This window comes from Strongylocentrotus purpuratus, unplaced genomic scaffold (genome assembly GCF_000002235.5).
Source record: "Strongylocentrotus purpuratus isolate Spur 01 unplaced genomic scaffold, Spur_5.0 spur5_scaffold_19, whole genome shotgun sequence".
Lineage (NCBI taxonomy): Eukaryota > Metazoa > Echinodermata > Echinoidea > Camarodonta > Strongylocentrotidae > Strongylocentrotus > Strongylocentrotus purpuratus.
In genome coordinates, this window is record NW_022145604.1 from 20,465,479 (window position 1) to 20,482,780 (window position 17,302).

The following is a 17,302-nucleotide window of genomic DNA, read 5'->3' on the forward strand; positions in this document are numbered from 1 at the left end:
TCCATTTTATTGAAACGTTTTCTAATAATGCACGATTTAACTGCATTATTGGATATGACTCTTTCTTTTTGACTTGATCATGTAGGCCTACATGAAAGAAACATTTGGTTTCACCAAAATGCCAAGGAGGAGTGCGAGGAGTGTCATCCGGGGGGGGGGGGGGGGTGGGAGTACTCAGATTTGGTTTGGACGGGGGTGTGCCGCTTTTCCCTCCTAGGTTTTGTGTTTCTAAAGAGCACTGGTGACCCTTTAAAGCAGTAGGTAAACAAAGAAAGAAGACTGTCATTGCTCGAATGGCGTGCCCTATTGTATTATTTTTCTGATCGTGAGTTGGCATTTTTAGCTCGCGAACGTTCGAAGCAATTAGTGCCAACTCACGATCAGACAAATATTCACTGATATTCGCATAGGTCTGCACGCGCACTAGCACTTCACACACCCACGTACAGCAGAGCAAACACGTCTAGACTACGTCTCCTCCAAAATGTCTCCAAAAGTCGCTGTTGTAAGTAGATCGTATTTTCATTATCTTATCTCTTGTTCTATGAATATACGAAATGCTCCTAAGTCTACATTTGAATAAATGACCTGACCTTTGAAATGAATGAAGTGATGTTGTGTAGATCTAGTCTATATTTAGTAAAAACATGGATCCGTGGACCCTGGGCAGGTCCATCGCACGCAACGGTTCTTGGCCGCTACCACCGGGCCGCGATCGCTCCGCACTGCAACCTTGCACGACTGGGCCTAGACCGAATTTTCCGTCTCTTTCGTTCGTTAGCCTCTTATTGGGGTAGGGTCGGCCGGCTCTCTCTTTAGAGACGGAAACCGTCTATACACATTCCCTTGATAACGCCACGGCCATTTCAGGTCGTAGCGTTTTGCCCCCAAAATCCCTCAAAATGTCATTTTACCTCGTGCATTTTATATTGTAAATTAGGCCTAGACCTAGGCTATAATAAATCAGTTCCACTTACCAACTTGACTGAAATAATCAGTTTAATAGACTCTAGTCCCTTTTTAGGAATTTATGGGTCAAAATCGAAATCCATGTTGAAAAAGATTTTCAAAATGGATTTCGATTTTGACCCATAATTTCCTAAAAAGGGACTATTAAACTGATTATTTCAGTCAAGTTGGTAAGTGGAACTGATTTATTATAGCCTAGGCCTAGGCCTAATTTACATGTGGATATGCACGAGGTAAAATGACATTTTGGGGGATTTTGGGGGCAAAACGCTACGACCTGAAATGGCCGTGGCGTTATCAAGGGAATGTGTATAGACGGTTTCCGTCTCTAAAGAGAGAGCCGACCCTACCCCAATAAGAGGCTAACGAACGAAAGAGACGGAAAATTCGGTCTAGACTGGGCCGGGCCCGTTGCATAAAACTTACATTGATTGTAACTTTGTCTTTGCCATTATTTAATAATAATAAACTTCCTCAGAAACCTTGATTTGATTTGCTTTGCTGTTGAGTGATGTTGCCATGGTAGTTGATCTTACCTTCTGATGAGTAGACTATCCATATATTCTTGATCTTGGGCTCACATAGGAGCATCACTATCCTTGCTGTGTAGTAAAAGCTGTGCTTTTGATTCTCAACATTTCAAACACCACTGTACAAAACTCGACTGATTTCACTAAAAATCGGTACTTTATTGACAATTGATGAAATCTAAGTAGCAGTAAAATAGATCTACCTTTTTTTTTAACTTACTGATGTTGAAATGAATAATTTAAAATTTCAAATCGTAAGTCTAGTAGTGTCAAACTTTGCTTACAGCTGCATCGACATGAATGTGTGCAGTCTATTCAATATTGTGTGGTGTGTATGTTTGTGTATAGGTCTAATAATGCCTCCTCACAGCAAGCATGCAGTGCTATAGAGGTCAATACGCATTAGCATTGACTCTCTATGCTTTGCTGGAGTGAATCATGGGATGAAGAAATAGTAAATAGATCTAGACCTCTAGATCTACTACTTTTCAACTCTGATTTAAAGGTAAAGACCAGTATTGGCAACGCCCCAATTTCAAAAAATGAAATGGAAGCTCTCATTACCAATCATGTGAAAGAATATGTTTTGACTAATACATGATGATAAAAAATTTGCCGGGAAACCACCTACTAATTCATATATTTGGTAAATTTATTTCTCTCATGGTCTGGTGAGAGAGATAGGGTAGTCCCATATACATCTTTCTGTGTATAGTGCTTGTAACTTTACGAAGAATGAGCCAAATTTCTTATCATTTTGATGATTCCAGAACCTTGCAGATGCTAGATGCTAGATGATCGACCTTTTCTGATCGATTCCACAACGTTTCTTTCACAATGCAATCGCATGACCATTACTGGTCTTTACCTTTAACCCGATCCCCCATTTTACGTTGAGTCTATTTGACAGGTGCCTCTTTTCCTTTTTTTAATAACTGCCCATTTTTCCTTTCTAATAATTGCCCATTCCCGGCCTTCATGTAAATGACCCATTTTTAAACCTCTGGATAAGCAACCTAGCTTTTAGTTTTACAAATGGTAAGTTCTCCTTGCTACTTTTTTAGGGAAAAAACACATGGGAGCTTTGGGCAAATTAGCCCTATAAATGTCAGAAAGAGCCCCCAAAATTCATAAAAGAGCCCCCCAAAATTTGCATAGAGTTCAATGCAAAACAAATTAAAGAGTGTTATTTTCATGCAGCAAGCTTGAAAAGTACCCCCCCCCCCCAAACAAAAAGAAATATATATATATATATATGTATATATATATATATATATATATATATATTAATATGTTTTCCCTTGCTACTTGTGATGTACATTGTAATTACCCCAGGCTTTCATAAGTGCCCCTATTTACATATATTTCCAACTTTCACTTACAAATTCTGCCCTTTTGCGGTCATCTGAAAAGCTATCTTGTTTTGAACAGAATCCTTTTTTCTACTTGTCACCAGTCACCACAATGAAAGGTAGTGGAGCCAGAGGGAAGGGGCAGGAGCACAAAAATGCCCCAAATTTCATAAGAATAAACTTTGCCCACTTTATAAATATGATCGTGCTTGTTTTTAAAAGACAAAAAAAATAGAAAAATAACTTATACTAGGTCTATCTATGAATAGAATATTGGAAAACAATAGTAAAACTATGAAGAAAAGGTGGTTATACTTGTATTAGTTTTAACAGCATTGAGTTATGAATATATAAGACTGTTTGATGTGGTGGTCATTTTTTTTTCTTGTTGTCTAGAAAATGCATAATCCCCTGTCTCGTTCTTTTTCTCCTAAGTTTCATTTCTGGCATGTTATTCTTAGATGTTTATCTTCAACATTTTCTATAGTTGTTACCATATCAAGTAGATACCTTCATACTATCTTTCTAATATGTAATGTAAGTTGCATTCACAAAATGAATAAATTGTTCCATATTTAGGTGATAGCTTTAAGCCTCATCATGAACGAGGCTATGTTAGTTTTGATTGAGTAAAATTGTTGATTGTTTTTCTTCTCAATTAAACATGAACTTTTCTCCCTTATTTTACCAGTAACTGTTTTCTTCTCATTTTTTCCAACCTGTATCTGTTTTTCTCCTCGATTTTACAGGTAACTGGCAATTAAACATAAACTGTTCTCCCTTATTTTAACAGTAACTGTTATCTTCTCATATTTTATGACTGGTATCTTTATTTCTACTCAATTTTACAGGTAACTGGAAGTAACTCAGGAGTTGGTCTTGCCATCGTCCGAGCTCTCTGCAAGCACTTTGGTGAGAATGGGGCGGTATACTTGACCGCTAGGAATGAGGAACGAGGGATGCAGGCCGTGGAAGTCTTGAAGAAAGAGGGTCTCAATCCCAGATTTCATCTTCTTGATGTCAACAATGTAACCAGTATGGAGAAACTCAGAGATGATATCAAGACTGAACATGGCGGTGTAGACATCCTGGTTAACAATGCAGGCATTGCCTATAAGGTGAGATAGAATCCGGGTTTTGGTAACAAATAATTTTTAAAGGGGAAGTCCTGGACAATCCATCCCCAAGCTACATGTAACTGAAATAAAAAACATCAAATAAGAGAAAAATGGATAAGTCAAAGTTTGAAGTGACCCTGATAAAAGGTAATACAGTTCTGAAGTTGTAGATTTGCCTACAATGTGATGAATCGCCTTCAGCATTTAAGACAGACAGCCCAGCAGACTGACAATGTTGACTTTGTAGACCTGAAAAGTTGCCAGAAGGCCCACAAGACCGCCGTTGTAGGCCTTGTGGGCTGTAGGTCTATTGAGATGTTTAAGGATTGACCATGAGGCCCTACTTGATTGACCCAGTGGTGGATTTAATGTGGAGGGGGGGGGGGGCACAACTGGCCTGTGCCTCTATTCAAAAAAAGAAATCCGTGTGTCACACATTAATCACTCTCAAAGTTCTGAGCACAATGTCCCCTGATAAACCTGATAACCTTTGCTTTTGCTTCTGATCTCATGCTGAAGCCCTTACAAGAATATCATTGAGATCATCATCAGCCATGTGTGAAATAAAATGTCTTTGCTGACGTTCTGTGAAATATATTATCTCTCTATTATGCAGAGATGCCAACCAGTATGATTAAATCGTATTTAGTACGATAATAACAGTGAAATACGATCTTAAAATAAGATTTTTCATATTTTTTTTCCAAAAAAAAAAAAATCAAAAAAAAAAAAATCAAAAATCAAAAATCTGATTTTTTAGGATACTCAGTCTGTTGTTTTTTTTGCGTCAAGAGGTTGGCATCTCTGATTATGTAGCGTAGAGGACAATGTACATTATGTATGTCATGTCACGTATCCAAGTGAAATTTTAATGTTTGGTTGGCATTCTTGGTTTCTGTAGGGTAACGACACCCCTATGTGTGAACAGGCTGCAGGAAGTATCAAGACAAACTACCATGGTGTGCTTCTAATGACTGACACATTCCTACCTATTATCAGAGATGGTGGAAGGTAAGATACAATAGCGTAGGGCTAACTCGCCCCAGGGGACATCTCGCCCCAGCCTCAAAGACTGGGGCGAGATGTCCCGGTAGCACTAGCAGTAGTCTGCTAGTTTACGGCCAGGACGAAAGAATGTGAACAAACATCAGCCATTTCGTCTAAAATGTAGTACATTCGACTTCTCAATAACGAAATTTATACCAGGAATCAAAAATAGACCTTCATACATTATGAAATTATATTTTTGCAGTGATTTACTGACAAAAACACTGCTTGAATTTCAGTGGTCCGAGTTGATACAATGCACATTTAATGTACGTGCGGCAATGCAAATTGCGAGCTGTGAGTAAATTGTCCGAAATGCCATTTTTGGGGTCATTTTACCTAAAGAGAAGTTATAGATTGTCTTCAATAGTATCATTTAACACAATTCCATTACAGATTGTGGTTGTAAATGGCATTATTAAGTCGCAATGAGCACAAACATATACATTGGTATCTCTTGATCGGTGAATCATGTCGGGACATCTCGCCCCAGTCTTTGAGGCCGGGGCGAGATGTCCCGTGGGGCGAGTTAGCCCGTATACGATACAACGTACTGGTATTGTGTGATACAAACTGAAAGGCCATGAAGTTTTACCCAGATGTGTCTTTGAATAGATTACCCCCAAATAAATTACTTAGATTCAGTCGGCAATCCATTTACAATAACAAGATCCAATGTATTAGTAAAGACTATTTAAACATTATTTACCAATGTAAATTGTTACACCTAGTACAGTCAAACCTCATTATAAAATGACAATTATATAACCGACTCTCAGTAAAAAAAAGTCATGTTTGTAACAAGGTGATTTTGACATTCCTATTTCTTTTTATTTTACTGTTTTTAAGTCCCTAAATACAAAGTACTTTCCATGGTCCTAAGGAGTTTTTACCATTTAAGATTTCATTCACTGTAGTTTATTAGAAAGGTATAATGTGTGCTATTATCTATTATAGGAATCTTCAAAGCCAGGCTATGATTTACCATGCTTCTGCCAGGGTGATAATTCAAACAAATCTTTGTTCCCTGTCCATCTAGGATTACCCATATAGCAAGCTTGGTGGCCCCTATGGCGTACTACAAGATGAGTGAAGAACTCCAGCAGAGATTCAAGGACGTCTCGACTGTAGCGGGTGTGACAGACCTCATGAATGAATTCATTGAGTGAGTAGATTATTAAAGGGAGATGGCCGTCAGTTTAATTCAAACAAATCTTTGTTCCCTGTACATCTACGATTACTCATGTGGCAAGCATGGCGGCCCCTATGACGTACTACAAGATGAGTGAAGAACTCCAGAAGCGCTTCAAGGACGTCTCAACTGTAGAGGGTGTGACAGACCTCATGAATGAGTTTGTTGAGTGAGTAGATGATTAGAGGGGGATGGTTGTCAGTTTCCATCTGCAGTAGGTCACAGTTTGCTGACACCAGATTTGGTGGATATACCATAGATGGGTGTACAAGTCTCGCACATCTAAATCCGTAGTCCCATCATGAAATACCCCCCAGTATCTAAGAGAGTCTTCGGTTGAGGGAAATGCAAGATAATGACTTTTTCATATGGGGCGATTGGTGGAAAATGCAGAGCATTACATAAGGCCTGTTGGTCACAAACTGAAGGCTACTCCTGCCCCCCCCCCCCCCCACTCCAGGAACGGAGGGATCGCATGCGTGTCCCCAAAATCTCTGGCTCGTAACAAAGAAAAAGATCTACTCGTATTGACTTTACACACCGGACTTATGCTGAAAGGGGGGGGGGGGTGGGGGTGCTGGGAACACGCATATGCGTTCCCTACATTACACTTGAGTGGGGGGGGGGGGGCGGGAGGCTAATCCTGGTGATTGACAACACCTGTTATTGGTTAAACAATTGAATGTTGTTGAATTCCGCTTGAGAGTCCACTACTATGTGTTTTTAAGCCTATCTCTACTATGGTCGACTTCAATGAACAAACAGTGGATTGTCACAGTCAGCTTTTGGCACATGTATGTGTACGAGGTAATAATGCATATGTACCATATATCCAAAATCATGTGGTAGTCCAGTGTTTCATTCCAGAGCAGGTTTATTGCTTGTTTGTTTCAGACATTGACAATCAACGCTCTCCATCTACATCGTACATAACATATGTCTCTGGTCATGTGTAATGTCTCAAACTGTTCATACTTGTTCATCCATTAAACAGATGACTGGATTTGAAGTGCTGTCTCACTCTCTGCTTCTCTTTCCCGAAACTTTTCCATTCAATATCAGATTTTCTGTGCTTTCTCTTCTGATCATATGACCAACAAACTGAAAGTGTCTGTATTGTAATGTTTTAGATCAATTGACTTCATTTCCTACTCTGCATTCCATGATATCCTAAGTATTGTCTTTCAAGAAGACTATTAATACAAGGGATTGTCAAGGGATGAATATAATTTTCTCTTATCGAAATGATGTGATTTACACATGATTTTACATGAGAGGAATTTTGTTCAAAACAAAAATCATTAAAGGTGAAATTCAAAGAAAATCACAAATATGTCAACGAATGTATCACTAGAAACCGGTAAGCTAACAGATGGCCATCGTACAAGCTATACGTCAACTACATATCGGGTGATTTATAAAAATACAAATACAACGACCTCCATAGCAGCTGGGATATACAAGAGATTCGCCGGAAAAATAACAATGTTTTAATGACGTCACTATATGGACCAATACTGCCCAAGCAGACGACATCCCATAAAGAATGAACATAATTGCAAAGCTATTATTTGTCAAATTATAATGAGTTTAGTGTATATGAATGTATTGGCATGTCAAACCATTCAAAAGGGGATATGACCCGATTCTGATAACTAAAATATTTTGCTTGTAAATACACAGGATAGGGGTTAATTAACAATCAAAGAAACCAGACTTTCAAATTGGAAAACCCCCGGAATGATATTAAGGATGGCATTTGTTCCCTCTTGAAACGCCGAACATACCACGGTGTGTGCAGCTGAATATACAATGGCGTCTTATTTTGTTTACAAGCGACAGATTCCTTTATTTTTGTAGCGCTGCATTTGTCATCAAAACAAAACCATGCGCGGGGTTTAGAGTGAGGTAAAAGATTATACATTTAGCCTGACGGTTGTTAAGTAAGAGAAAGAACTCAAGAGAAGATGAAAACACAGGCACTGAAAATGTGTGAGATGTCATGGGACATCGTCTGCTTGTGCAAATCATGTCCATACTGTGAACTCACACATCTCAGCAGCGTTCGGAGAGCTCTTCAGGTGCTATGCTCAGGCTGTATTTAAGCATTTTGTAATTTATAATAATCATTACTTTGAATGTTTCCAAGCATTGAATTTTGATAACCTTGTCGAATCATAGTTTCAACTTTGCAATAATGAAAATAAAGTTAGTTTTTAAAATCAATGAATATCTACTTTAAAGGCATGTACACTGTTAAAGCGTACCCCCCCCCCCCCCCCCCCCCCCGAGAAAAAACTGGAGGGGGGGGGATTTGGGTGATTGTTTACATATTCCAATAAAATATTGTTTGTTCTGATGGCTATTGTAAATAGGGAAATTGTGTTTCACAATCTCATCTTATATTTTACACCTAGATGTTATCTTCTTACAGGGGTATATTAAAAAAAAAATGAAATTCATTCCTTCACTATAAACATGCTAATGCTAGTTTGTTTACAGAGAGCTATAACTTTACGAATATATCCAGTTTATTCTTTGCTGATTATATAGTTCCCATCATTTTTCCTTCTATTTGCAGGGCAACTAAGATTGGAGACCATGTGAAAAAGGGCTGGTCAGACTGGGCTTACGGGACCAGCAAACTAGGAGTAGCAGCCCTCACCAAAGTACAGGGGGAAAACATGAGCAAGGATACAAGCAAGAAAGATGTCCTCATTAATTGTGTAAGTACCTGTATATCTCTCAAAGGGGGTGTAGCATCACGAGACTACGTGTCTTTCCCGTGGCCTGACTCGGGGGCCAATCAGGGATAATACAACTACGGATGACGCGACCGCAGTATTTACGTGTGTGCAACATCGCAAAACCGAAGTGTGAGGAGAACTTTTGTCTGTTTCTCAAACACTAGCGCGCACTGACAGTCAATCAAGCCCATTCGTTTATGTGCAGTACTTGTCCAAAAGAAGTGGTAGATGGCGTTAACCAGTATTTTTCATGCTGCACCCCCTTTAAGGCTCGTTCTACATGACAGGGCAAAACATTTTTTTAAAGATGATGTAAAGCGTACTGAGCTTCACATTACTGTATCTTATAACACAGTGTTGCAGTTTGTTTTGTGCAGTTGTCATTCATTTACAGGTTTTTGGGGGGCGTTAATCGCGCCATATCTGAACAAGCCGTGTCCTTGCATACTCTATGTAAGGATAAGCTGTGCCTTGTAAAATGCCGTCTAGTGAAGACAGAAGTCAGCCCCCCAAAAGCCGCCTCATATTTTTTTACCTGTAAACAAACGAATTTGCAAGAAGATTACCAACATGGTGAAGGGTCATGTTGTCAAACATGAAAACCTCCTTATGTTAGAATGTAAAGTGCCATTTTGAAATGAACTATTCTAGAAAGGTTGATTGTTAAAGACCGTTTGTTGTTATGGTTTACCGAGTTTGATTATGATCAGAATCAGCAAAATCAATAAAAGACTGAAAAGCATGTACTCCACCCAGGTATGGTGATGACCAAGAAGGCTGCTTGTCCATATATTCAGATGGTCATATCTCAGCCAATACTTAACCTTTTCAATTGGTTTTCGACATTTGGACATTATTTTTGATACTTTTTTGGAAAATGAAGGAAAAAAATGAGAAATTCAAAAAATAGATTTTTGATGACGTCACACTTCACAACTCTAAACTGAAGTATCAGGGCATTCAAAGATGAATCCCTCTCATGGTATGTTACTAACTTTTTGTTCCTTTACATTCTTGTTCACATTTTCTTTGCTTGACAGTGCTGTCCCGGCTACGTTGAGACAGGCATGACAGCACATCATTCCGGCGCCCAAAAAAGGCTCACCCCAGACCAGGGGGCGGACACTCCGGTCTACTTGTCACTCCTACCGGCCGGGACGACCGACCTTCAGGGCAAGTTGTTGTCCAAGAGAAAGGTCAAGAACTTCTTTGAGGAGGACATCAGGCCAATCACATTCAACTAAATTGTGCTGTTAATCCATGGCAGTTCAGAATTTAATTATTTTCCAACTTAAAGATAAACTCCAGTTCTGGTAAAAAAAAGAAAATTAATTCTCACAGAATGAAACGAAACTTACACTGAATTTTCAAGATTACAAATAAATGACATGTGCCAAACAATTTTGGAAGAAAATGTATACTGGCTGAGTAATGAGCATAGAAAGGAAATCAAGGTAGTACTAGCCCCGACACCATGTTTGTTGTCCCATATATAGCTTTCTGTGTACAGTGCTTGTTACTTTACCAAGACTCGGCCAAATTTATTATGATTTTGATGACTCCAGAACCTTGCATTGCACACCAGTACTGGAGTTTATCTTTAATCAAATTTCCCTCCTCAAATTGGAGCAATTAATCTTTTATTCCTCTCCTTCATAGTTTGAAAACATTATAATGTTTATTAAGAACATTGGAAAATTTCTAATTGGTACATGAAAATAGTTGATTTTAATTATTACTTAGAATTAAATCACTCTTATTCAAAGAGAAGAAAAGTCACTATAAAAACATTGTATTGATATGGGTTAACCCTTTCTGACCGAAATAGCTGAATCCAGTTATTGCACTGGAAGTGTATACAGATGATGCCAAGAATGCCTGAGGAATTGATGTTGGGTCTCGATCTCTCCCTCTAGGTGCTGTATGTCAACTCCATCCATGCTACTGCATTTTGCTAAGGTATCTTGAAGGGGAACAACCACCTAAGAAAACAATGTATGTACGGGTAGTAGGTATAGAATCAACTCCCAAAGTATAACTCAAATTCTTTGGGTTAATGGCGAATAAAGAAACTAAAGCACAACATAAAACCATGCATATGAATCTGAGCCAGTTTTGGGCTCCCGACAAAGCCTTTCTATGCAATTGCGTCATTTAGTCCACTCAAAATTGACTTACAATCAATCCAAATAATGCCTAGAGATTCGGTGCACTTATAAATTGTAGTTCCTTTCTTGTCAACTATATAATTTGTTGAAACAGTAGAATGTGTCATAACTTTAATCTGTAAGTATTTCTTGATAATTTAAGAACTACTTTATACAGTGTTTGAACACCTTGGTTTCAATGGGTAGAAAAATGGGATATGTTGCTTTGTTGTGAGAGCGTATAAAAGAATAAGTTGCATATTGCTTCTGAGGTAGCAAACAAAAAAATGCAAGGGAACTGCAAACGATTTCGTTCTCAAAAGTTCCAAAAGTGCTCTGGTAAATTGAAAAAGAGCTCTGGTAAGAAACAATAAAATACTTTAATATCACTGTGAGAAAATCTTAGTTATACAATGCCACAGCCTTGACTGTGGGCCACGTATATGTATGTGGTCTCGCTCTCAGCATGCCCTGTGCGCACCACGTACATGTACATGGTTAGGGCATTGCACTTTCAAGACCGTAGCACTGCATGCTGCCCCCGGCCCCCCCACTCAGTGTTATTTAGGGTACGCATATGCGTGTTCCAAGCGACCCCCCCCCCCCCTTTTCAGCAAAAGTCTGGTGTGTAAAGTCAATACGGGTCAACCTTTTTCTTTTGTTATACAAGCCTTTTCAGCACCCCCCCTTTTCAGCAAAAGTCCGATGTGTAAAGTCAATACGGGTCGTCCTTTTTCTTTTATTACGAAAGGACATTTTGGTAACACGCATGGGGTCCGTCCGTTCTCGGAGTGGGGGGCCGGGATACTGCCTAGCCTTACTGTGTAATTAGCACTGCAATGATGTTATACAGGTCTTGAACAGTAGATGGCGCTCTTTCACACAAAAAATCCGGCCTTTTCATGTACGCGCTTTAAAAAAAAAATCCAGCCTTTTCGTGTACATTGTACACTTTTTGAACAGTACAAAAAATGCTGTAGCACAGGGGGTATGCCTCACGTTTTAAGCCAATAGCAGACAAGTGGTTAATTTGAAGAGTTCCAAGGAACAGACAATTTTTGTTATACTGTTCGCATGTGAATGTCCAATTATTGTCTAGAGGTGAAAATAGATGAAGTCTTATTCTTCTACAAGAAACTGATCTATACTCTAATAATTCATTGATTTAACATATATATAATATATATATATATATATATATATATGATTGTGTATGAATGCAATGAATGTTTTCTTCACTAAAATTTATTCTATTTCAAGTTTCCATTTAAAATGGTTCAGACTTAGTCTGAAAAGAACTCTGTACATTTATTGTTAGATGTGGTATTTGTAGAACATATGGTATTTTTTAAAGATAAATTGTACGTCTATATGACTTAACTTTGAACAAGTACTGACTACTGATTAGTATTTCACTTATTCCTTTCAGGGGAGCTAAACCTTTCAAAGCACACCACTTTGTTTGCAGCTTCCCTTTTCTTTGTCTCTATTAGTATTAATGTTTGTATGACTTTACTTTTCGATATATTTTTTTTTGAAAATGATGATGAATGAATAAATGAATTGAAATAGAACTGTACATAGTCTACATGAACAAGATTTTGCTTTCCAATGAAAAGAAAATAAATCATGATTTTCTATTAGCATGAATTCCTTGATTTGTTCCTGTGTTATTAAAACAAAAACATTTGTACAGTAGGCTAGGGGGTGCACCATGTGAGAGAGAGAGGGAGGATTGACGAGTCCTTAAAAGGACTCTCGGTAATCTTTCTTTCTTGAGGGTGTGTAGTCCTGAAAAAGACTGTTGGTTATCTTTCTTAGCTTATAGTTCTAAGGAGAACTGTAGTGCTTGGAGAGGATGGGTATTTGTGAGTGGCATAATGCAAGAGAGCTAGGGTAAAGTGTGCATTGGTGCATGTGATTTCTTGGAAGTAGTTTACAAAGACTAAGATGAACTTTAAGTTGGACTTAACTATGACAGGCCGTTCATGCTACTGTTTGCTCTCACCATTTACTTGCATTGGTCTCTCGAGGGACGTACAATCATGGTCACAAATCTACAGAATTTACATTTTATGATAAATCATTATTGGAGAAAAAAAAAGCTAAAGATCGTAATGGTGAGAGCAACCAGTAGTACGGATGGCAAGCCAGGGAGGTGTTTCACAAAGATCTTAAGTTCAACTTATCTCTAAGATGGACTTAACAAATATGGAAAGCTGTTAGCATCTATGAAAATATTTTGTAAAAGTTATTTGAAAGGCATAAAATGTTGATTTAAATCATTCATATTTTCTATCATCAAGGATATTACATGTTTTTGATGTGGAATTTATCAAAAGTCTAAAATACTTGAACTTTTGCTTTTGAATATATTATATTTGAAGGCTACAATTGGCTCTCCATATTTTAAGTCCAGCTTAAAGGGAGTTAAGTTCGACTTAGGATCTTTGTGAAACACACCCCAGATCTTAGTCTTTGTGAAACACCCCACTGGTAAGGTACATATATATATATATAGTAGGCAGTCGGATTAGGTGTGAATGCAGTAGATTTAGGAAACAAAGTTGATGAAAAAGAATGAGGATGTATAAAAGGAGAACAATGAATAGCATTGATGTTTTCATCCAACATGAATTAAATAGTTATTGGAGAATACTAATGACATGTAGATAGTTTATTTGGGGGGGGGGTAAATTTGATCAATGTAGAAGACAGCAGTAGAACAAACGCGAATTAAGAAGGAGATTGAAATGAGAAAGAGGAGATAGACTGTAGGTAGGGGGAGGCTAGGTTAAAATGAAATGGAGAGGGAGAGAGTGAATGAGAGAGAGAGAGGGAAATAGAGAGAGAGAGAGAGAGAGAGCTAATGGAGAGGGAGAGAGAGAGTGAGAGAGAGAGAGAGATTATGATAGAGATTAAAGATATAATAAGAATGAGCCTTGTAATAAGAGAAAGTGGCTGAGAATAAGAGAGACGGCGATGGGGGGGGGGGGGGGCGATATGTTGCAAAAGAAAGTTCTCAAATGTTTGAAACGGCTTAATTGAATGCCTTAATTGTTACCATATTTTATGAAATAAAATCGGTTCCTTAGAATGCATGACCAAATCGAGGCATTATTTGGAAACCATTTCTATTCATTTCCCAGGTGATTCATGTTCTACAATGTACCTAAACTCTAGGTCAGTGGGTATCTCACCTGCAGATATATAAATCTGACATCATTATCTTAAAGGTGAAATTCAAGGAAAATCACAAATATGTCAACTCATGTATCACTAGAAACTGGTAAGCTAACAGATGGCCATCGTACAAGTTTCATGTCAACTACATATCGGGTGATTTATAAAAATACAAATACAACCACCTCCATAGCAGCTGGGATATACGAGAGATTCGCCGGAAAAATAACGATGTTTTAATGACGTCACTATATGGACCAATATTGCCCAAGCAGACGACATCCCATAAAGAATGAACATAATTGCAAAGCTATTATTTGTCAAATTATAATGAGTTTAGTGTATATAAATGTAATGACATGTCAAATCATTCAAAAGGGGATATGACCCGATTCTGATAATCAAAATCGTTTGCTTGTATATACACAGGATAGGGGTTAATTAACAATCAAAGAAACCAGACTTTCAAATTGAAAACCCCCCGCAAACTTTTGAGAGTTTGTTTCCTTGCGGTAAGTTTTGAAAGAGGAGTAATTAATGTCGAGATTTTTTTAAGTGGCAGACAACTTTGAATAAGATAATCAGCGATAATGTCCGTTGGATTTCATTCCCCTTCAATACAGTAGACTGGTTTTAAACCAGTCTACTGTATTGAAGGGGATGTATGGATGATTTCTTTTCTTCCCTGGAGACCTAAATTAAGTTATTTTATTAAGCCATTTTTTCCATTATTAGTGAATGGAATACAGAACTCGGAATCCTGTCAGCATACATTACCTTTCGCTACGTCGGGCAAGCACCGTGCAAGATTTCAGGTTGTCAAGAACAATCTTTATTTGTTTAAAAAGTATTCATAATATATTTGAATTGTTAGTAAACCGGTCTATTATGACCAGGCACGTAGTCACGGGGGGGGGGGGGGCACGTGCCCCCCCCCCCAAATTTCCGAGATCGATTGAACTTATTTAGACCCCTTTGTTTTTACCTCGATCGATTACAAGTCATGTATGTGCCCCCCCCCCCCCCTCAAAAAAAAAAAAAAAAATCAAATCAAACTCTGGCTACGTGCCTGATTATGATAAGAGAGTGCGCTGCTCATGGTGATAAAGGTCATTATGCACCGAGGATGACATAGCAACCCCCCCCCCCCCCCCGAAACGAGTTATGTAAAATTGTATAGTGAAACGAGACATCGAATTCGGCACGGAGACGAATTAGGTGATCTGCCGCTTTGATCGAGACATAACACATGTATTCGAAACTCAACGGGAGATTGGGTCCTCAAAAAAAATAATCCCGTCTTCCATATATGGTACACGCATATGAACAAATTCAGTCCCCCATGACGCGCGCACGGACTGGGTGTGACCAGTAGTTTACCCATGACGTCAAGTTGATGATTAACAAATATCATTCATAAATAACTACCCATGACGGAAATATATAACACAAAGTTATTGGAAGATGGCACGTTCAAGTAGGAACCATAATGGCAGATTTTGCAGTCTGCACCTTAAATTAGAATTTCGACCACGATCCCGTCTTCTGGTCAAAATTTGAATATTTGTTGTATTCGTAGAATAAATCCGCATCTACAAAATTTAATATGGGAGACATCAGAGTAGGGATAGACGATATATATTCAAAACAACAACGGCAAATATTACCTAATCGAATCCAATTCAATTATTTGTCTTTATTTCGTCCACCATGACGCACGCACAGACACGGATGACAAAAATTCTACCCATGATGTCAAGTTTGTGCATATCAAATATAATTCACAAATGACAATGAATGACGAAAACATGGTCAATATAGAAATTAATAAAATGGCGCCTAGGTGACGTCACGCATCAGTAATAATTTTTAAAAAAATCCCTTCGTTAGGATCAATAATAATGCATATATGGCACATGCTGTGGCGGGAGTGGCACACATCCTCTCCAAGCGCTATAGGCTAGTTCTCCTTATAGAACTATAAGCTAAGAAAGATAACCAACAGTCTTTTTCAAGACTACGCCAACAGTCTTTTTCAGGACACACCCTCAAGAAAGATTACCGAGGGTCCTTTTCAAGACTCCTCAATCCTCCCTCTCTCTCTCACACATAGTACACCCGCAAGCCTACTGTATACATGTCATGAAAAGTTCGTTTTCATTTACTATGTCGTTTATGTATGGTGGCCCTGAAGGGACATCGCGAATAGACTAAATCGTGAAAAATATGCGATAAAATTCACGATATCGTCAATTTTATCGCATATTTTTCACGAAGAAATTCACGAAATTGACGATATCGTGAACTTTATCGTGAACTTTTCACGATGAAATTGACGATATCGTGAATTTTATCGTGAAAAGTTCACGATATAAAGTTTACGATATCGTCAATTTTATCGTGTACTCTATCGTGTACTCTCCTGACGGGCGCTTCGTAAACAAAACCAGCCCTAGCTGGGGGAGACAGAGAGAAGGAAAAAAAGGAAAGGGAAAGAGAAGATAAAAGGAAAGAAAGAATAATAAGAAGGAAAGAGGGAAACGGGAGGGGGGGCGAAGGGCTCTTGCCTCCTCCTAACTCCCCCCCCCCCCGCCAAAAAATAAATAAGGAGAGAGAGAAGGGAAAGGGAAAGGGAAAGAAAATATAAAAGGAAAGAAAGAAGAGGAAGAAGGAAAGAGGGAAACGGGGGAAGGGCGAAAGGCTCTTACCTCCCCCCCCCGCCAAAAAAATAAATAAGAGAGAGAGAAAGAGAGAGAGAAGGGAAAGGGAAAGAAAGAAGAGGAATAAGAGGGAAACAGGGGAAGGGCGAAGGGCTCTTGCCTCCTCCCCCCCCGCCAAAAATAAATAAGAGAGAGAGAAGGGAAAGGGAAAGAAAATATAAAAGGAAAGAAAGAAGAGGAATAAGAAGGAAAGAGGGAAACGGGGGAAGGGCGAAGGGCTCTTGCCTCCTCCCTCCCCACCCCCGCCAAAAAAAAAAATAAGAGATAGAGAGAGAAGGGAAAGGGAAAGGGAAAGAG

At 38.6% G+C, this 17,302-nt stretch overlaps 1 protein-coding gene across 1 annotated transcript; it reads left to right on the forward strand.

The window, feature by feature from the left end:
• The first annotated feature begins 402 nt into the window (after nucleotides 1-402).
• On the forward strand, nucleotides 403-10,327 carry LOC574551 (carbonyl reductase [NADPH] 1). The gene is made up of 6 exons (XM_011669198.2): nucleotides 403-505; nucleotides 3,703-3,969; nucleotides 4,871-4,980; nucleotides 6,056-6,181; nucleotides 8,790-8,934; nucleotides 9,996-10,327. Exons 1-6 carry the CDS (start codon nucleotides 485-487, stop codon nucleotides 10,197-10,199), a joined length of 873 nt encoding a protein of 290 aa, XP_011667500.2. The 5' UTR covers nucleotides 403-484; the 3' UTR covers nucleotides 10,200-10,327.
• The last annotated feature ends 6,975 nt before the right edge of the window (nucleotides 10,328-17,302 follow it).